Genomic DNA, 22,135 nt, shown 5'->3' with positions numbered 1-22,135 from the left:
AAGCTGTATGACAACAGTAGCTGCTTGCTGGTGAAGCATAGATATAGCTCCAAAAGGCACTACTCCAACAATAACAATTTCAAATAGCTTGTCCCAGGTATTTTTGCAATCACAAGCCTCAGTGAACACTAGCAGCCATTTTCACCCTGGCCAAATGAGGAGTGCTTCCTCTAGTAATCTAACAAAAGCCTTGTGACTGGTACAAACACCATCTTTCATTTGCATGAATAATTTTGTGATTGCTGCAAACTCTCTTCCCACACCCCCTTTCTTGCTGCATTGGCAGGCTAGCAGGCTTACTTTTTGAGACAACTGGGAGACACCCACCTATGTTGTCTTCTGGTGTGGTGATGTATTATGTCCTCCAATGTACTGTGTCTCCCAATAAAATAAAACTTGCCTGGAGATCAGAGGAAGAAGCCAGTCACTATATAGAAGTCAGGCAATGGTAATACATGCCTTTAATCCTATCACTTGGCAGGCAGCGATCTGTCTGGATCTCTGTGAGTTGAAGGCCACACTGGGGAACAGAGCCAGGCATGGTGACACATGCCTTTAATCCTAGCACCAACCATAGAGGTCTGGAGGTCTGTACAAACAGACAGGAAGTGACAGAGCTGGGCAGGAAGAGGAAGTGATGTAGCTGGGCTGAGATAGCAAATGAGAGAACAGAACAGAAATGCATATAGGCATGGATATACAGGAGAAGGTCTCTTTGGAAACTGTGGAGTTGGTGAGGTGAGGTTAGCTGTGGCTTTCCCTATTTCCTGAATCTCTCAGATTTTTCACCCCTATATCTGGCTCTGTGCTTTTTATTTAATAAGACTGTTTAGAAATTCATCTACATTCTGGTGTTGAAATATTTTTTATTTGTGGGGTGTATGTGTGTGTGTGTGTGTGTGTGTGTGTGTGTGTGTGTGTGTGTGTGTGTGTCTGTGTGTCTGTATCTGTGTGTGTGTGCCATGTGTGCACAGGTGTGGAAAGCAGAAGTTTGGGAATCAGTTCTTTCCTTCTAGGAATAGAACTATGAGACCCAGTGAGGATCTTGACAGGACTAAAAGCTTTTCTTAAGAGACTTTTTCTTGCCTGATTTTGATCTTCATCCTTAAAGCAGGCTCACTTGGTAACATGAAGAGGCTACAGAAGCTATAAGCCACTGGGTCTGTGGGTACAGGCCCTAAGCTTTCAGCACTCAAAGGCCTATAAATACCAGTTCTAGAATTGTTTCTCTTCACCTGCTTATGATTTCTGTCTGGATAGAGCAGAAGGAGGTCTCCATGGTGCATGGCACCTGAGCTTGAACTCTGTGATTTAGGATTGGAATTAGATATAACCAAGAATTTGTTATATTTATATGCATAAATAGATCTAGAAATACACATAAATACAAATGTGTATTTCTTATTTTTGTACTGCACATGCATACATCACATACTAAATGTATGTATATAATGTAATATAATCAACATAAACTAATACACACATTTCCTCATTTGACCACTGTGAGGGTATGGGAGCAGAAGCATCACAAGAACAATGTAAGTCTCAGAGTGTGTGAGATCAAGGATACCTAGAGAAGGATGCCCAGTGGTAGGGCAGTGAGAAGAACATGATGCCCCTGGAATGCCCTGTATCATCAAAAACTAAGAAAGTGCTCCAAGAGTGATGGAAGCATATCAAAAAAGACAAACTCGAAGGCCAGCCTAAATCCAGCATTAATGAGCTAACCCAGACTAACTAAATTTAAGGGACAATAAAAATAATATAAAGTATTATATTAATGAATAAACAATAAAAGATTCATTGAATAAATAGGAAGACATGAGTTCATACCACTGTAAACAAATGAATGAAGACGGATGTGAAGAAATTACTCTTAAGTGGGTGTCAGTTAATGAATGTAAAAGGAATAATTGAGCTAGAAAAATCACTACTTGGCAATCAAGAAACATCAGTGTGTGCTAAAACTAACTGATGAGATTTTGATGAAAAATACATAATCTCAAAGTAACTTCTCATACAATACTTCTTATTATAAAGAAGAAAAAGGTTACAAGGCAGCACATGTGTGATGATCACCTTACCACATCCTGCAATGCCTGTAATTCCTTTATTTCTTTTCTGTGGGGTCCATCTGGGACTTTGTGCTTGGCAATCTAAAATGAGATAGTGAAGGGAAATTACATCTCAAAAAGAAAAAGAAAGAAAGAAAAGCAGAAAAAAAGAAATGAGGAGGAGAAGTTAATTAAGTAGAAAACTATAGAACCTAAATTTAAAATATTCAAGAACTAATTGCTTGGGGGAAATAGATAACTCATTATCTACCTTAAGAGAGAGGCCAGAATTATAATGAAAATAAGAACATAATAAAAGTTTTAAGGAAATTAAAATATTGTGTTCCTTAATCTGTGTAAATCAAAATTTTAAAACATGGGAGAAATGAGGAAGGGGCTGGAGGGATGGCTCAGGAGTTAAGAGCCCTGGGTGCTCTTCCAGAGGACCCAGGATAGATGGTGCTACTGCCTGTGAAGGTTCCAACCCCTTCTTCATTCTCTCTCTCTCTCTCTCTCTCTCTCTCTCTCTCTCTCTCTCTCTCTCTCTCTCTCTCTCCTTTGTGTTGCCTGAGATATGAGGCAGTAAGGAGATGCAGCTGCACAAACCCAGTACCATGGAGCTGTGTGCCACCATATCATGCCTTCCCCAGCATAATAGACCCATCCTCTCAAATCTTGATCCAAAACCCTTGAGTTACTTCTTGTTAAGTATTTGGTAAGAATAACGAGAAAAGTAAGGAATGCAATAGATGTATTAGCTACTTTCACTTGCTGTGTTTAAATGCCTGACAGAAACAATTTAGGCAACAGTGGAAAGCTTCAGTCCAACACAGGAAGAAGACATACAGCACCTCAGTTCATGACACCAGAAGCATATGGCGGAGATTGTTCACGTCACTGAAGAGCAGAACACAAAGAAAACAGACAGTTGAGAATCATCTTCAAAGGCCATCCAGAGTGACCTACTTCTGCCAGCAGCTCCCCCCCAAAAGTTCTGCAGTCTGCAGAAAGAACAGCACAAACTGGAGAGCAAACATTTGAAACAAGTCTCTGATGGACATTTCAGGTTCAAACCACAGCAATGAGCTATAGATTGTGATTTAAAGTGAAATTAAATCACCAAAGAACTATAATTGACAAGTATAAACAATATAGAAAATAAACGGTAGAGCACTTACCTAGCATGTGCAAAGCCCTAGGTTCAATCCCCAATGGGGAGATGGGTGGAGAGAGGATCTCCTACAATATTTAGAAGCTGGTAAAAGAAACCAAAGGCAGTGAGACAGAAAGAAAGACAGAAAAATGTGATGCTCTGCGGAAAAAGGAAAAAAAATGTTTTCCAGGAGCATAAGGTAGTCATCTGAGGATTAACATTTAGAATCAACAGTATGATTATCTTAACGTGCACAATTTTGGAAATGTGACTTGGGCAAAGTCTGATTAATAGTGAATTTGGCCAGCTGTAGACCCTAAGTGCTGTAGCAGTGAACTGCCTGGCAAAATATGCCCAATGGCCCAATAGTGGCATGAACGTTCTGGGGGCAATCAACCACTTCCTGACTGGACTTGAGTCCTGCTCCATGGGAGGGAATACATTCCGGTCACTGTGGAACTGATCAAAAGTCTACAGCTAGGGAGGTCACAAGCATGATGGAGGAATCTCCTACTGATGTTTTGCCAGATGGACATGTAGTTAAACTGCCTTCTAAATGTTTATGTTTATACCCATATATTAGTGCATCTATCAGTCTTGCTCAGAGTTTTATTTTGGCAGTGAGCCATAGATAAAACAGCAACTATCCAAAGTACTGAGAATAAGTGATAGCTGAGCACTGAGCCCCAAACAGGACATCTACATTATCTCCTCTGAGGCCTAAGAAACCTTGATGAATGGGGGCACAAGGATTATGCAGACTGAAGAATGGGGAAGAGAGGAGCAGGGTGCTGTCTTCTGGCTATGGCACGGCCATTACAGCCATGACACACAGCAGCTGTGACTGCCTACACAGGACAGAAGGAAGGGTAGGGGAGAGACTTGAAGGTAGGAGGGGGACTAGTCGTGGAAAGGAGGGTTGATAAGATAATATCTCCTCCTCCTTCCCACCAAATCATTCCACTTAAACTGCTTCCTCTAACCAAGTCCCCTCCTGCTTTCATGAGGTTGGTTTATTCGTTTATTTGTATATGCCCTGCTTCACTTAACTAGGGTTGTCTGCATGATTATGGGTAAGGAATTATTTATTTGAGCAAAGACAATGTACCAGTGGTTATGCCACTGAGAAATATAACTGCAGTCTTTAACTGCCACAGATGCTCAGGGAGGGGTAGAGTCTTATGAGCCTTTCCCTCACCCTTGGTGGACTGGCCCAGTCTTCTGCAGGTAGGCACTTTTGCTGGGGGTTCACAGATACAACAGCCATGTCATATCCAGAGACAGAATCTCAGATCAGTCCTTCCCATCCTCCACTCTTAGTTTGTTCTGTTCCCTCTTCCATGATGCTTCCTGAGTCTTGGAGGGGTGATACTATTGTCCAATTTAGGGCTGAGCTCTCAGCACTCATCTGTTCTCAGCACGTTGAGCCAGGAGCCACACAATGAACTAACCAATGGGTTGTTCCAAAAGTAGGCATGTTGGATTGTTTGTGGGGCCCCTAGCAATGGAATCAGGACCTGTCCTGTCATATGAGCTGACTTTTTGGAACCTATTCCCCACACTGGGATGCCTTGCCCAGCCTTGATGCAGGGGGAGGAGCTTGGTTCTGCCTCAACTTGATATGCCATGCTTTGTTGACTCTCATGAGAGGCCTGCCCCTTTCTAAATGGAGGAAGAGTGGTGTATGGGGGAAGGAGAGGTGCGAGGTGCAGGGAGGGAACAGGAAGAGAGGAGGGAGGGGAAACTGTGGCTGGTATATAAAACAAATGAAAAATTTTTATTAAAAAGGGTAGACATGATACCCTTGTGCTCCTTCGTTGACCCCATCACTCCTTTTTGCATGGGACTTGTAACTATAGTTACACTCTCCTTTCTTCACTAACATATATTAGAATGTTTTTACTATGGGTAATATCTTTTAACTTACTTATCTGATGTGTCCATGTATGAGAACAAGAAAGAGAAAAAGGAGGAAGAGAGGGAACACACATGCGGACGTCAAAGGACAAGATTTTCAGTACTTGTTCCAATCCTTCCACCTTGCTGAGTTGTTTCCACCACTGAACTGCATAATCTTGGTTAACTGGCCTGTAAGCCTCCCACATTTGGCTTTTCACATGGGTTTCAAGAATTGATGTAGGTCATCAGGCTTGCACAGCAATCACTTTTACTTGCTGAGCCATCTTTTGAAACATAGGCCATAGAACATCAAGAATTACAATTAGACTTGTGATCTGGATGTATAATTAGGTACAACAAACAAGTGAGAACTCAGAAGCATCCTCTTTTAGAAAAGGAAACTATGTATTTCACACAGTGCAAAAAAATTTTCAAGTGCATATGTGTAAAAAAATTGTTTCTAAATGATAGACAGGCCAAGATTTACTATAGCAGACACCTGAAATAAGATACTGAATTAAAATCCCTATTGTCTCATTGCCAGGACTGTAGCTGTAAGGTTAAAATCATTAGAGTTGAGTACTCTGTCATGTAAAGACAGCTAGCAAGGGACCACTTGAAGCATTCCTGAGTAGTGATTCTCAAGTCCTGGAATTGACCCAGTCACTATCACCCTGCTCCTCAGCTTGAATAAAAAACATAGAGAAGTAAAATGGTTTGTCAGTATCATGGGTTGTCATGTTTTCTCTTTACCCTCCAGCCATGCAGCAGGGGCTTGATGCCTGACAGGAAGAGAACTGAAGTATCATTCCAAGTTCAGCACCTGCTTCCACAGCAGCAGACTTGCTAATCTGTCCCCTGTGCTGACTTAACAGAGTGGGTACAGAATGTGATGAGCAGCCCTCTGTCCCAATAGAAGTGAAAAAGAGGTGGTTTCCAGTGAGCCAGGTGTCCTGCAGCTTCAGCCATCTTGTCAGATGCCACGCTTCTCAGCAAAAGAACCCCAGATGTGAAAAGATACAAGCTAGACTGCCTGGAATGGTTGTTGATGAGGGTGGATAAGAAAACTGCATCTGAGAGTCCAGGACCCTCCAGGGATTCAATTCAAATGCATCACTCCTCCACAGTCAGTCATTTGTGCTCTTCCCACATAGAAAACATGGTCATTAAGTCTTGACCAGAGAAGATTACAGGAATAATCAGGTAAAAGACGTTTCTTTCTTTCTGTTTACCTGGTCATTCTTCCTGACCTAAACACACCAGGAGAAGCAGAGGACCAGAGGAAGAGATAGGAAGTAGGGAAAGAGTGCTGAATTGGGTATGAGATTAAGTTTTAAACAACACTTAACAGTAGTATATTCCTACGATATTACTGAGACCAGAAATGGAGGTTCTAGGGAGCATTTAAAGCCATGATTTGAGTAACATAAAACCAGTTCATATACGAACCCACTGAGTTCAAACTGTTAAATAGGCCCACAAAATGCTGCTGAATGTTGACTACTCACCTGACTTTACCCCTCCTTGTGACTGTTTCACGGAAGGCAAAGTAGCAAGAGATGAATCACATTCAGTGAAAACCAATCATAACGACCCATTCCCTGTGACAATGACTGGTTGATGTGTCATTCAAAGAGATGTGATGTGATTCTAGCTAATAAGACATTTAAAAAAAAAAGTCACCATAAAACTCTGTGAATGATTTCTCTTCATTCTAAAATGTCATATAGTAGAGGCTGGGGGTCCCTGGGGCTCACTAGCCAGCCAGTGTAGCTTATCTGGTAAGCCTCAGTTATCAGCAAAATATTGTCTCAAAAAAAGCCCAAGTGTAGCTAAGTGGTACAATGCATCTCTGGGATGCTTGATGCCTGGTTTCAACCTCCAGTACATGCAGAAACAATATAAAATAAAAGGCAGACCCCTCAGACAGCAGCCATAGCCCTCCCAGACTCACTGGCATTCTGCTTTCTGCCTGTCTGCCTGATGAGAGCACTGGCTTTGGGGGAACACAAAGGCCCTTGCACTAGGGAAACCAGGAATGTTAAACACACAGAGTTATCTCTTCAATAATAAAGATGAATAACCTGTTCTCTGCCCAGAAGACTTGGAATGGAGGTGGCTAATAGTCTAGGTGACCTCTGAGCTATCTGTATGGCCAGGGACTCTCCCAGGTTCCCACAACCAGGACCAGAAGTGGCTAATAGTGTAGCTGGTCTCTGTGCTATCTATATAACCCTAAGACCACATCAGAACTTCCTCTAGACCCTTAAGATAACCCGTCTTCATAGAACCCATCTTCATAGAAGAGAGTTTCAGTGTAATTATACCTCCTTGTGCACACAAGATTGTGTTACACCAGGAAATTTTTTCCAAATTGTACTATATTTAAGTGTGCCTAAAATAAACTGCCCAGTTTCAGACTCTAGAATTTGAACCAACTCTGGCTCCTGAGTCATGCTGAACTTACTTACTTCTTGCCTCACATGGATCATTACTCTGTTGGCTGTGACATTTGTAAAGACCCCCACGCTTGCTGCTCATTCTGAAGCTGTCCCTTCCAGATGCTGCTGTGGGATGTTCTGTATGGCAAATGTGTTGCTCTGATTGGTTGGTAAATAAATCACTGATTGACCCGTGATCAGGCAGGAAGTATAGGCGGGACAAGGAGGAGAATAAAGCTGGGAAGTGGAAGGCTGAGTCAGAGAGACACTGCCAGCCGCCATGATGAGAAACAGCATGTAAAGATGCCGGTAAGCCATGAGCCATGTGGCAAGGTATAGATTTATAGAAATGGATTAATTTAAGCTGTAAGAACAGTTAGCAAGAAGCCTGCCACGGCCATACAGTTTGTAACCAATATAAGTCTCTGTGTTTACTTGGTCGGGTTTGAGCAACTGTGGGACTGGCAGGTGAGAGAGATTTGTCCTGACTGTGGGCCAGGCAGGAAAACTCTAGCTACAAATGGCGTCCAACGTGGTGGCAAGAGTTTCCACCTAAAAACTGAGAAAAAAAAGATTCTAAAATGGAGATAAAAACAGTTTCCTAATTGTCTCTCTCAGATGAGCGGCAGCTGCCGGTTTGAGCTACTTGTGGGTTCCTAGCGTGTGCGCTCGACCTGCCGTATGGCGGGAATGAGTCCTCTGCAAGTGGCACATTGAGCTGCGTGGTGGATTTAGACTTTGCTAGTACAAAACAAAAAAAAAGAGGTTTCTGGGCTGCACGTTGCTTGGATAGAGGCATAGACCCACGATAGTTCCCAGAGCTGTTGGGAAGCTGAGGTGGGCAGAGGCAGCAGCCACAGCTGCTGCAGTTTAAAGCAATAGATTCACAATAAGACAGATTCAGATGTAATAGTTTACAATGTGTGTAAAATATATGTAGGCTTGAAAGAGACAAAAAACGTGATATATACAGTTATATAAACAAATACATAGTTTTAAAAATAAAGTCTTTAAAGAGACAGTAAAATTAATATAAAAAATAAGCCACGTGAGGATGAATATTACACTGAGAATCTGGATTGTGTTGTCTTTGGGATTTTTAACTGCAGAAAAACATTTGATTGTAAAAACTGTTGAGTTATGCCAAAATGTATATTTTAAAGGTACCTTGACTTCAAAATTTGGATATAAGGCTATGTTGCTTTGGAAAAGAGTTTCTGCTTTTGTTCCCACAGAAAGCCAAAGGCTATGGATTTGTTCCAGATTAAGATACATCAGGTTTGACCAGCCAAGACCCCCTGAAAGGTCTCCAATGACACCATGGCCCAGATGATCCAACATCCAGAATGGTTTCAAGGCAACTGGCTCAGACGATACAGCTTCACGGACTACTCCATGATCCTAAAATTTTCTTTGTGTCCCCATAAGATACAGCGCCCCCCTCCAGTAGGAAGTAGTAAGAGAAGCTACGCCCAAATTCCCAAATTATATGTAATTTTACTTTGTTAAGGTTAAAACCTTCCTTTTTGAAAAAAAAAAGGGGGGGGAGTGCTGTGGGATGTTCTGTATGGCAAATGTGTTGCTCTAATTGGTTGGTAAATAAATCACTGATTGACCCGTGACCAGGCAGGAAGTATAGGCAGGACAAGGAGGAGAATAAAGCTGGGAAGTGGAAGGCTAAGTCAGAGAGACACTGCCAGCCGCCATGATGAGAAACAGCATGTGAAGATGCCGGTAAGCCACGAGCCACGTGGCAAGGTATAGATTTATAGAAATGGATTAATTTAAGCTGTAAGAACAGTTAGCAAGAAGCCTGCCATGGCCATACAGTTTGTAACCAATATAAGTCTCTGTGTTTACTTGGTCGGGTTTGAGCGACTGTGGGACTGGCAGGTGAGAGAGATTTGTCCTGACTGTGGGCCAGGCAGGAAAACTCTAGCTACAAGATGCTCTCCCTCATTATTCCCATTAGAGCTGCTTGACTTCACCCTCTGACACCAGGCACTGATGTCGGCCATAGCCACTTAGAAGCATGATTCAGCCAGTGTGGTTTTGTCCTAATGCTCTTATATTCAAGGCAGCTGTCCTCCCTGTTAGCATTTAGGCATCTGTACTGACCTGCCCTTAGGGTCCTGACAGGATAAATCTTCAGCTGCAGCTACTAAGAGCACCCCCTGTGCACATTCGCTACTTTCCCTTATAAAAGGTGGGCCTTGCCCACCTCCCATCTCTCTTTCTCTTCCTTTGCTCTCATGCCCAGGAACTGGTCTCTGGCCCCTTCTCTGCCCCTTCTCTCCCCTCCCCTCAATAAACTTCCCATGCGGGCCCTGTTGTATGGTATGACTCCTTCCTGCCATTTTTAAAATACAACACTCCCACCACCTGCTCTAATCCTCATCCTGCTCCAACTTAACATCAATACTCAAGACAATATGTCAATACTTTCCAACATTCTTTGGGTTCCTTTTTATCAGTAACATCCATGGAACTATGTGGTGGTATTGTGTTCCCCAAAATATTGTGCACGCTAATAAACTTATCTGGGGTCAGAGAACAGGACAGCCACAATATTAAACATAGAGGATAGGCAGTGGTAGCACACGCCTTTAATCCTTGCATTCCAGAGGCAGAAATCCCTCTGGATCTCTGTGAGTTCAAGGTCACATTGGAAACAACCTTTAATCCCATAAAGTGAGCCTTTAATCCCAGGGAGTAATGGCAGATAGCAGAAAAATATATAAGGCGTGAAGACCAGGAACTAGAAGCATTTGGCTGGTTAAGCAATTGGCTGGTTAAGCATTTAGGCTTTTGAGCAACAGTTCAGCTGAGACCCATTCTGGATGAGGACTCAGAGGCTTCCAGTCTGAGGAAACAGGATCAGCTGAGGAACTGGTAAGGTGAAGTAGCTGTAGCTTGTTCGGCTTCTCTGATCTTCCAGCATTCACCCCAATAACTGGCCTCAGGTTTGATTTTATTGATAAGACCATTTACGATTCCTGCTATAGAACTAAATATGTTTTTTAATGTTTTGGTTAACTGTTTTGTGTCAGCTTAACAAATTTTAACATATATATGTACATATATGTGTATGTATGTATCTTTAACTGTCTTCCAGATTATCATATAAACAATTTCCCACACTTGAGAAGGTTCCCTCACACTCCCATCAGAAGCATACCAAAGATACCAACTATTCAGATCTTAATAACCATAAACTTTTTGTCTTTAGAGAACTCAGTATAAATTGAATCATATACAGTATGATCTTGGGCTTGGCTTTGTTTCAACATTTTGTCTGTCAGGTTCATCCACTTTGTGCCAAATAGCAATAGTTTTATGATCTATATGGCATTCTATATCTCTTTATTCTACTATTAATAGATGTATGGACTGTCTCCATTATAAGTAATGATACTATGAACACTCTCATACCTATCCTCCAGTACACTTACGAGTCATTTTCCTTATGTCTATGTCCAGGAGTATATGCTAATTATAGAAGAAGGGTGTGTTTAGCTTTAATAGGTATCAAGTGTTTTATAAAGTGGTAGACCCAATTTACACTCCCAGAAGCAAGTTAGGGGCTCTATCTGCTCCACATCACCATGCTGACTAGACCTGTTGGTCTTCATTCCACCCATTCAGAAGGATGTGGCAGGTTCTAATTACAGGGTTAGCATTTCTCCCCAATGTGTATTAATATTGAGGAGCTGCAGCAGGCTAAACATTGAAATCTGAACTCCTAGATGATGGTATTTGAAGGTGAAGCCTCTGGAAGGTGGTGATTTGTACCTTTATCAAAGAGACTTCTCACTGCTTCCACCATGGAAAAGCACAGTGAGACTCCAACCTGTGAACCAGGAATCAGGACTGAGAAGGCATCTAATCTACCTGCATGTGGTCTCCAACTTCCAACATGAAGAACTGTGAAAGGTTTCTGTGTACAAGCCAGCTAATTGTGGTGGGGTGTTTTTTTTCCTTTTTGGGGTGTGCTGTTTGTTTTTGCTATGGCAATCCAATCAGACTACCTGGGCAACTTTGCACATGTTTATTAATCACTTGAAATTTTTCTCTTGGGCTGGGATGTAGCTCAGTGGTAGAGCATTGTCCAGCATGCATGTGATCCTGGGTTTAAATCCCAGTGCCAGAAAAAAATATATATATATTCTGAAAAGCTTCTTTGATGGCAGCTTCCTTGATGTGCCTGTTCATATATTTTGACCGTTTTCAAGTGAATTGTTTTTCCTTTACATGTTACTTTCAGAGTTCTGGGTGATTTGCCCATATAATGTGGATATATTGTTGCTACATCCTGAGTAGAGTCCTTGGTCAAATAATCTCTGTAGATTCACAAATGAACTGATCCCTTGCAGATCAAAATGTCAGGTTGGTTCTGAGTTTCAGTCTTCCCCAAAAAAAGCCTCTATTGCACTTGTGTGTTTTACCAACTGTGTTGTGGAAGACAGCTCCCTAAAGCTCCAACCATTGAAATACTGTTGTTTCTTCCTCCAACCTATAGTCCTCACACTTGGGGATTACCTCCCAGACCAGAGATACTATCACAGGGCACCTAATCTGAGCATTGCTTATGTATTTGTAGGTGAATGAACAGGAGGCAGACCCATAGCAGCAGCTTCCAGCACAGCTGGCCCACCTAACTCTCCCATCCATGCCCGCCCACTCCCCCAACCTACTGAATGACATGTAGAACACGGAGAAGTTGGTGCATGTGGAGAACAGTCACCAGAACCTATTTTCTTCCCCGTGGAGTGTCTTCTCAGACTGTCCAGGCAGAGCCAAGTCTGGCTCAGATCTTCCTGTGGAGTGGATATGGTTTAAATGGGCATGTCAGAATAGACCCTAAATAAGGAAGAAGAGACTCACACAGGAAGGAAGAACTGTGAAAGCCCAGCTAGACAAGAGACAGAAGCTTCTCTAGAGTTCTATGTTCTATTCTTCCTGCATATGCACCCTCCCCAGCTGTCTATCTGTCTGCCTATCTACCTATCATCTATCTATCATATATATATTATATATATATAATCTTCTATCCTTATCTATCTACCTGTCTATCTTGGTTTTTCAATACAGATTTCTCTGTGTAGCTCTGGCTATCCTGGAACTCTGTAGACCAGGCTATCCCCAAACTTAGAGATCTGCCTGTCTCTGTTTCTGCCTTCCCAGTGCTAAAATTAAGGTTATAGGCCACAATGCTCAGCTGAGGCTGCCTCTCTTAATGACCTCCTCTTGCCCATGTCTAATGTAAACCCATTCCCTCTGGTTCTGTTGCCTTATGAGATCCCTGTCAATGGCTTTGTTCTCTTCCTTGTTCTAACAGAATTCTCTGTCATAGCCTCCTGTGAGTGATATGAAATCTGGGAAGTGTTTGGAGCCAGAAATCCCCTCTAAAATGAAAACACAGCACATCTTTGCAGGAGGGCTCCACTGGGAAGGATTGATGATCCCTGTACTGTGAACTCAACATTTTTGTTGCTTGGGATAAGGTATTATAGGAAGAGCATGGAAATCAGAACTAAATCCTCCAGCTATGCCAATCTGTATCATGGTAAGTTTGCTTAGCCTCTCTGAGCCTCAATTCCCAATGTATCAGAGGTTATTGATACAACCCTACAGACTCTAGAGAGTTTAATCATGTAGCTGGCTCAAGGTCAGACCCCAAAGAATGTGGAACTTCAGGATCTTCTCTCTCTTTCTCTCTTCCCCCTCTTCCTCTCTCTGTCTCTCTCTTTCTTCCTCTCTCTTTCTGTCTCTCTGTCTCTCTCTGTCTCTCTGTCTCTCTGTCTGTCTCTCTCTCTGTCTCTCTCTGTGTCTCTCTGTCTCTCTCTCTCTGTCTCTCTCTCTCTGTCTCTCTCTCTCTGTCTCTCTCTCTCTGTCTCTCTCTCTCTCTCTGTCTCTCTCTGTCTCTCTCTCTGTCTCTCTCTCTGTCTCTCTCTCTCTCTCTCTCTCTCTCTCTCTCTCTCTCTCTCTGATCTCTCCTTTCCTCCCTCCCTCTAACAGATACTCTGGCTCCCAAAATCATTGTCAGGAAAGAAATATTTGCTGAGAAGCTTCTTCTCCCACCTGGGAGAGTATGTCCTCAACACTTGCTCTGGATGCTAGGCTTTTAATTCCTGAGCTACATCTCAGACCTACTTAGTGAAGGGGAGTTCAAAAGCACAGCACAGCTGATTCTGATGTGCACTGTAGTGTGAGAATAGTCTTTGTTGACTGGAAAGTGTTTTACTCCTGGCCCAGGGACTGTTAGATCTTAATAGAAGTATCCTACAGGTCTTGGGAGCTCTCTACATCTCTTTCTCTTTGAAAAGAAAGAGACCGGGGCTTAAAGGCAGGAAGTAGTGGGCCAGGGCCACACAGTGCAGAGTGACACACCATGTTTGCCTAGCTCTCTGCTTCCTCCTTCCATCCCATTACTGCTTTCACATCTCTGAATTTCTTCTCTCTTTGGCTCTCAGTCCCAGAATGCATTGAGAGGGGCCTCATTGACTTGGTTAGGAACTATCTAATATGCATCAACAGAAATAGGCAGCTCTGTCACGTGGCCTCTACAGAAGCCACTAGTCTTCCTCATATCCAGCCTGTTGGTTGTTACTTCTGTAAAAAGCTCATACTTCTTATAAGACAAAAATGGTGAGGCTAACAGGGTCTTCTGACCAAAGTCAGATATCTTGTATATAAAGAACTTCTGTGACCTCTTTTCTCAGGAGTTACAGGGGTAGTTGAGTTTCCCTGTATCTGACTCAACCAACCACACAGGGCTGATCCTGGGCTCTTGGAGGGACAGAGCAGGAAGTGTGAACATAGAAGGACTCACTGTGAGTCTGAGAGCAAAATTTAGCAGATAAATACAGAATACCAGTTAAATGTCATCTCAGACATATTTGAGACATACTTATGTCTTATACAATACTAAGACATATTTACACTAAAAAAAAATTCATTGCTAATAATAAACTCACATCTAACTGAGCATCTTACATCTTATCTGACATCCTGTGTAACACAACAGAGAATAGCTCCATTGTGTCTGAGTTGGAGCTGCAGCACCTGCATCCAATATGTACTTGTTGAAATACTTATATGTTGAAGGTCTCCCAGAGGTCCTGAACCAGGTACACCCACACACTAAGGAGATTCTTCCTTGGATAAATATTTCCCAAGGGACAATTGAATAAGCAAACTGACTCATTCAACAAATGCAAACTGTATTATCCAGCAAGTATTAAAATCTGTGCTAAATACATTGAAATTCAGAGATAAACTAACACTAGTTCCTGTCCTGAAAATAGGAACTGACCAACAAGACCAATAGGTTTCAAATCATATAATAAAATTAGACAAGTGTTAGACAAGGAAGGCTATAGTACTGGGCCCAGATGATTATATTCACTATTCTATCCCCAAAGCTTGCAGACGGCTAGTACTCAATAAATAGTAGTGGGCCATGATAGTGAACACGAGAGGCATGATAACACCAACAAGGCACTGTGGTGTCACAGAGGCAGGTGACTCACCAAAGGAGATAGGATGGGGAGGAGGTTCATTTTAGCAGAAAAGTCTAGTCAAGGGCATGATGTAGAAATACCCCAGGCAGATGGACAGGAGAGCCTTCTTAACAGAGCAGTAACATGAACCTAGCACTTCAGTGAGGAGGGAACATACTGCAGAAGACAGGGATAAAGTAGAAAAGGTAGAGGGCCAACAAGTCTGAACTTTATCTCATGGGTGAGACTTTCATACAGAGAGGTGACATGACCTCCAGGAGATCTCTCTGGCCTTAGCATGGAAGGTAGACTATGACATAGGTCATAAGAGAAAAAACTACTAACATAGCCTAGCCTGGAGATAATGGAGTTTTAGGTGTATTGGGGGGATATGTCTGCAGAACTGATCCCTGTGGACTTCCTGATTGCCTTCATCTGCCCCCTTCCTGCTCTTAACTGTCATGGTCCATGAAAGGGTCAATGCTGGTGAGAAGAGGAAATCAGGTAGGACAGGAAGGTGGGAGGCAGCCCAAAATAAACTTCCTTTACTTCCTCATCTTGCCTAAGGAGATCCCAGATGTAGCAAGTGGAGGACAACATCCAGGCCCTAGGGCCTCCTCTCCAGAGGGAATGGACTCACACTGGGTGGCACAGCCCAGACTCTCCTTGCTCTCTCTGTAGGCTGGACTTCACCTTGATCCTGTGCCCAGCAAGCACATACCTGGAAGATATCTTAGGATGCAGCAACCCTCTCTTGTTTGGAGATGACCCATAAGCAGGTTTCACAGACATCATCAAAATGAAGAAAGAAACTGGTTCATTCCCCAAGCCCAGAATGAGACCCCAGTCCTAGGTCCATCCCCCACCTCCTTTATAGAGGCTTCCTCAGGCATCCCACCACTCTATTTAGGGTCACTAAACTCTGGGGGCAGAATTAGAGCAATCTGCTTTAAATAGACTTTTTTTTTTTTTTTCTTTTTCGAGACAGGGTTTCTCTGTGTAGCTTTGCGCCTTTCCTGGAACTCGCTTTGGAGACCAGGCTGGCCTCGAACTCACAGAGATCGGCCTGGCTCTGCCTCCCGAGTGCTGGGATTAAAGGCGTGTGCCACCACCGCCCGGCTAAATAGACTTATTTTTTTTAAACTTAACATAAATATAGATAGATAGATAGATAGATAGATAGATAGATAGATAGATAGATAGATAGATAGACAGACAGCAGAGCATGGTGGTGCATGCCTTTTGTTGCTTTTGTTTTTAATAAATTTACTTATTTATTTATTTTACATCCTGGCCACAGTTTCCCCTCCATCCCCTCCTCCCAGTCCCTCGCCCCCCACACCCCTCTGTTGCCATTCATCCCCAATCCTCTCCTCCTCCATTTCTATGTAGGAAAGGGCAGGTCTCCTATGAATATCAACAAAACATGGCATGTCAAGTCGCAGTAAGATTAAGCACCTCCCCATGTATTAAGGCTGGGCAAGGCAACCTAGTATGTGAAGTAGGGTCCCAAAAGCCAGTAAAAGAGTCGGAGACAGCCCCTGTTCCCACTGTTAGGTGTCCTGCAAGAAGACCAAGTTACATAACTGCCATGTATATACAGAGTGCCTAGGTCAGTCCCATGCAGGCTCCCTGGTTGTCTGTGCAGTCTCTGTGAGCCCCTATGAGCCCAGATTAGTTGATCTTGTGAGTTTTCTTGTGGTGTCCTTGACCCCTCTGGGTCCTACAATCCTTTCTCCCCTTCTTCTGCAGGATTCTCCAAACTCCACCTAATGTTTGGCTGTGGGTCCTCATCTGTTTCCATCCATTGCTGGATGAAGCCTTTCTGATGACAGCTGGGCTAAGCACCAATCTGGTCACAGGAGATGGCCGATTCAGACTACGTATTCACTATTACCAAGAGTCTTAGCTGGAATCATCCTTGTAGATTCCTGGGAGATTCCTTTGCACCAGGTTTTTACCTGACCCCTAAATCCCTGCCCCTTCCAGTAATCTCTTTCAGTGTTCTCCCCCTCCACCTTCCCCCCAACCTGATCACTCGTGTTTCTATCCCTACCTGCCCTCAGTCCACTCACAAAATCTCTTCTATTTCCCCTTCCCAGGGATATCAACAAACCAAATAATCCAATTAAAAAATGGGGTACAGATCTAAATAGATAATTCTCAACAGAAGAATCTCAAATAGACAAGAAACACTTAAGAAGATGATCAACACCCTTAGCCATCAGGGAAATACAAATCAAAATGACCCTGAGATTCCATCTTACACCTGTCAGAAAACAAAAATGGCAGCTTATGCCAGAGAGAATGTGGAGCAAGGGGAACTCCTCCATTGCTGGTGGGAGTACAAACTTGTACAGCCACTTTGAAAGTCAGTTTTTCAGAAAACGAGGAATCAATCTACCACAAGACACACTCTTGGGCATATACCCAAAGGATGCTCAATCATACCACAAGGACACTTGCTCAACTATGTTAATAGAAGCTTTATTCGTAATACCCAGAACCTGAAAACAACCTAGATGCCCCTCAACTGGGGAATGGATAAAGAAAATGTAATGCATTTACACAGTGGAGTATTACTCAGCTGTTAAAAACAAGGTGGGCAGGGACCAGGAAGAGAGGATGGAAGGGAGACTGCAGTTTGTATGTAAAATAAATTTTTAAAAATGTTATTTAAATAAAATTTAAAAAAAAAACAAGAACACCATGAAATTTGAAGGCAAATGGATGGAACTAGAAAAAATTCATCCTGAGTGAGGTAACCCAGACCAAGAAAGACAAACATGATACGTACTCACTCATAAGAGGATATTAGCTGTAAAATAAAGGATAATTATGCTACAATCTACAGGCCCAGAGAGACTAGGTGGTAAATGCCTTTAATCCCTGTATTTGGGAAGCAGGCAGATCTTTGTGAGTTAGAAGCCAGACTGATCTACATAGTGAGTTTCAGGACAGCCAAGGTTATATAGAGTAATCCTGTCAAAAAAAATACAAATAGATGATTGATAGATGATGATGATGATGATAGATAGATAGATAGATAGATAGATAGATAGATAATAGATAGATGATACATAGATAGATGATAGACAATATAGAGATAGATTGATAAATGATAGATAGATAGATAGATAGATAGATAGATAGATAGATAGATAGATAGACAGATAGATGGATAGTAGAGGGGGAACTATTTGGAAAGAGATAGGGAACCTACAGGAAGGAAAGGAACCAAAGAGAGTAATACAGAGTGTCATAATGAGCCCTTTATTTTGTACAGTGAATATACACTAATGAAGGAAAACATGTATCCAGAAGTATGCTTGGTAGAAGCCATCTCACTGCTGGAACATGAGTTCTTGGATTAATAAATAACCTCCCAATTGTTATTAATCAAATGAGACATCCTATGTGAGCAAACCTAGAATACAACCTAGCAGGTAGAATCCCTGTATCTGTCTCACTCCTCTATTCCTGAACTGATGGGGAGATTTGTCTGCACCCTGGAGGACCATCTGGTCTTTCCTGGATTCAGTCACATAAGCCTTATTTTCTGGACCCAAACTGTAAGTCAGCTGACAGAGAGGTGCTAGAGAAACCATGGAAAGAAAAACAAGTATAATCCCACCATCATGGGAGTGTCACTCTTCTGAAGGAGACAGTAATTAAATAATCAGATGGGAAAACATAAAATAATACTAGTAATGAGTAACATTGAGTAAGGGAGCCCACTCAGTAAGTTACCCCACAGGTACAGAGGGATGGCTCCTGGGGCTGGCACACCCTGGTAGTGGCTAGGCCAAAGGGAAGGCTGGGGGCCTTACTTTCCTGCTAACTCATTTCCCAGAAATACCAATTCCCAAAATCCAATGTAGTCAGAATGGGAAGCCGAAGGGAAGCCAGGGCCACTTCCTGGTCCAATCCCCAACCTGTTGTCCCACGGCTCATCCTTAGCCCCAAAATAAATAAAGCCCCAGTCAGGCTGTTACTCCAGCATTCTACACGGCTTCCTAGGGAAAGGTGACCTTTCTCCAGTGCCACCATGAAATTCTTCACTGTCCTGCTGTTTGCCAGCCTTGCCACAGCCTCTCTTGCTGTCCTGCCTGGTGAGTATACCTTCCTTCCCACTCTCCTTAGTCCCCTAGAGGCCATTGAGCTGTCAGATGAGCAACATCACCACCCTTATGGAGAGGTGATAAGATATAGAATGAGCTGGGCGGTGGTGGCGCATGCCTTTAATCCCAGCACTCGGGAGGCAGAGGCAGGCGAATCTTTGTGAGTTCGAGGCTAGCCTGGTCTACAGAGCGAGATCCAGGAAAGGTGCAAAGCTACACAGAGAAACCCTGTCTCAAAAAACCAAAAAAAAAAAAAAAAAGATATAGAATGAAAAAGCCACCTCTGGAAGTGAACATGAAGACATATACCCCCTGAGTCCAGCAACCCAGAAAGCCAAGGCTGAGTTCAGAGGCCAGACTGGACCCATAACAGGGTAGACTATGAGTGAACAGAGATTATGTTAGATCCTAACACCAGAGGCTGGTTCACCACAACCCAAGCAAAATCACTTTAGATCTCCTCATCTCCCTGGTACAATGAGAGCAAGCTGCACACACTGCATCCAGTGCTATCTGTAGCACTCACTCTGAACTGTATATAGTCCCAGGGACTTTGGGTACACTAACAGCTTACATAAAGACCTCTGCTATCTTTGAAATTTCATTTGAGACGAAAGAAAAAATAAACATACTGAAAAGATTACATAGTATTTTAGAAATGCTAATGAAAGTTGAATAAGGCACTAGCTGGGCATGGTGGTGCACACCTGCATTTCCAACCCTGAGGAAGCAGAAGCAGGAGAGTCATGTAAGTTCCAGGCCAACCACAATGATCAAGAAAAACTCTATCTAAAGCAAACAAGCAAACAAGAGTAAAGAAGGTTGAGGGAGCTACAATGGGGTACTACAAAAGACCAGTTCACATGTTAACAGTCTTGAGATCTCTAGAAACTGTAACCTCTTCTGTCCTCAGGGTCTGAAGATGAACTCCACATGAAGACTCAGCACACATCTTCTAGTAAGTCTCATGAGAGCATCCCTTGGTTGTTGGTGATAAAAAACTAGAAAGTAAATGATGCTAGGAAGAAGTGAGCAGACAGTCCCTCCTGCTGTTGGCCTTAATCCTTCCTGCTGCACTAATTGGCCACAGATCTGGGGGCCGGGAACCTTTTGAACAGCACTCATGCTATGTAACCATTGGGAATTGGAATGGGAACGGCACCTGACACCCAAATGTTGGCAGGTAAAATGTTTCCTCACCCTGAGACAAGAGGGCCTCATCAGTTATAGGCACTGCACCACACAGACCAAAAGTCTTAAAAATTGCAGGGTTCAGTTTTGTAGCTTAGCTGTAAACATGGTTTAATCTGGAGCTAACTTCCCAGATTAACCTAAGTCTAAGAAGCTAAAGGAGAAAAACACTTGGAGTTCAGAGGGAAGAACCAAAGCTAATAAGCTCCATCTACAAGCCAAGCAAAGGGAGGGGTATTTGCAAATGGCTCTTAACTGAGAAGGTAGATTTGCTGGGGCTGTGGGGAAGTAGGATTCCTAAACATGACACTAGAAATCTAGTCCATGCCTTTGAGGAGCTCAGGGATATGGATGCCAGCATGGGACCTGAATGCTCCCATAGGTCAGTTAGGTGATGATGCAACACTAATGCCCTGACTGCTATGCAAAGGGACACTGTTTCTCCCAGAAGCTTTCTCTGTCCCTAACTTCCTGCATGTCCTTGGTTTCAGCTTCCCAGTCCATTCCAACCAGCCACAACAGCAAGGAGAGTATTTCCAGTAAGGACTCTTCCAAGGACTCTTCCATCTTCAGAGAACAGCTGGTTTCCAAAGATAATGTGGTGATAGAATGTACCAAATCTAAGAGTCAAAAGGCCCAGGCTGGGCTCAATAGTGGGACATCTCAGCTGGAAGAGACCACAGGACCCACCACCTTAGCTGGTATGAGCTAGAGAAGAAGGGAAATATCTGGGGAGGTAGTGAGCAGAGAAGGACAGAGCAGGCAGTAACTTGTGTCGTTATAAGGCATCTTTAGAAAGGAAAAAAGTCCTATAAGGGCAAATTTTAAGTATAAGATCAAATGATCCACTAACTGCTAGCACTGCAAGAAGCTTTTCCTGGGGTGGGGTGGGGGTCGTGGAGGTGTGAACAGAGAACCTGCCCTAACTGGACATTTCTATCTTCAAATTACAGAAACCACCACAGAGGGAAAACTGACTAAATTAAACCAGGCAATAGAAAAAAATTTGGATAAAATAATTAGAAAATTTATGAACGGTGTGGAAGACATAATCCCTGGTGCCAATGATATCACGGGACCATGAAGACATGTCCCATGCTGGGCCGCCAGAGGTGCCTCATCACCCACACTCTGCTCATCCCAACCACCACCTCTCAGTCTCCTCTTCAATGTCTTACATTAAAGTATTGCAACCTGAACCCAGCCCTCTGGTGACTTTGTCAGGCCCAGGAATGGAGGTGGGACACCTTCACTCTACTAGGATTCCTTTTTTAGCTATCCTATCCCTTTAGGTTCAAACTTCTCATCCTCCTCAGCTTAGAGGCCTGGTCTAGTTAGTCTTCCATCCAAAACAAGCCCTGCAAAGACTTGATCCTTGTCATCTTTCTGCACCTCCAACATAGACAGACCACCTCCATGCCTACTCACCCACTGTAGTCTGCTTGCTCCCACCTACCAGTCCATTACAGTTACTCTCACAATGGCACATACAACAGGCTCCATGGCTGCTTCTCAGTTCTGACTTTTCTACTTTGTCCTTGCAGGACCAGACACAACTATCTTCTCTAGAATCTTCTCCTCCCTAATTTTCTTGGATACTGCCATCCTTGGTTATTCGGTCTCCCTGTTACTTTTATGAAATGTTTGGTATCTGATCCTAGGTCTGATCCTGTACTCTCTTGCCTTCACCTCTCTTCGGAATTCCCATAGCTTCATCTGCCAGGACTTCTTGGGGTGGATCCCTCTCATTAACCCAGTTAGCTAACATCTACCA

At 43.1% G+C, this 22,135-nt stretch overlaps 1 protein-coding gene across 1 annotated transcript; it reads left to right on the top strand.

The window, feature by feature from the left end:
* The first annotated feature begins 18,965 nt into the window (after positions 1-18,965).
* LOC128116196 (glycosylation-dependent cell adhesion molecule 1-like) lies at positions 18,966-21,445 on the top strand. The gene is made up of 4 exons (XM_052747395.1): positions 18,966-19,161; positions 20,084-20,128; positions 20,853-21,062; positions 21,315-21,445. Exons 1-4 carry the CDS (start codon positions 19,098-19,100, stop codon positions 21,443-21,445), a joined length of 450 nt encoding a protein of 149 aa, XP_052603355.1. The 5' UTR covers positions 18,966-19,097.
* Positions 21,446-22,135: the final 690 nt, after the last annotated feature.

This window comes from Peromyscus californicus, unplaced genomic scaffold (assembly GCF_007827085.1).
Source record: "Peromyscus californicus insignis strain IS unplaced genomic scaffold, ASM782708v3 Scaffold_20__1_contigs__length_68692818, whole genome shotgun sequence".
Taxonomy (NCBI): Eukaryota; Metazoa; Chordata; class Mammalia; order Rodentia; family Cricetidae; genus Peromyscus; species Peromyscus californicus.
This window is presented reverse-complemented; position numbering and strand designations above follow the sequence as displayed.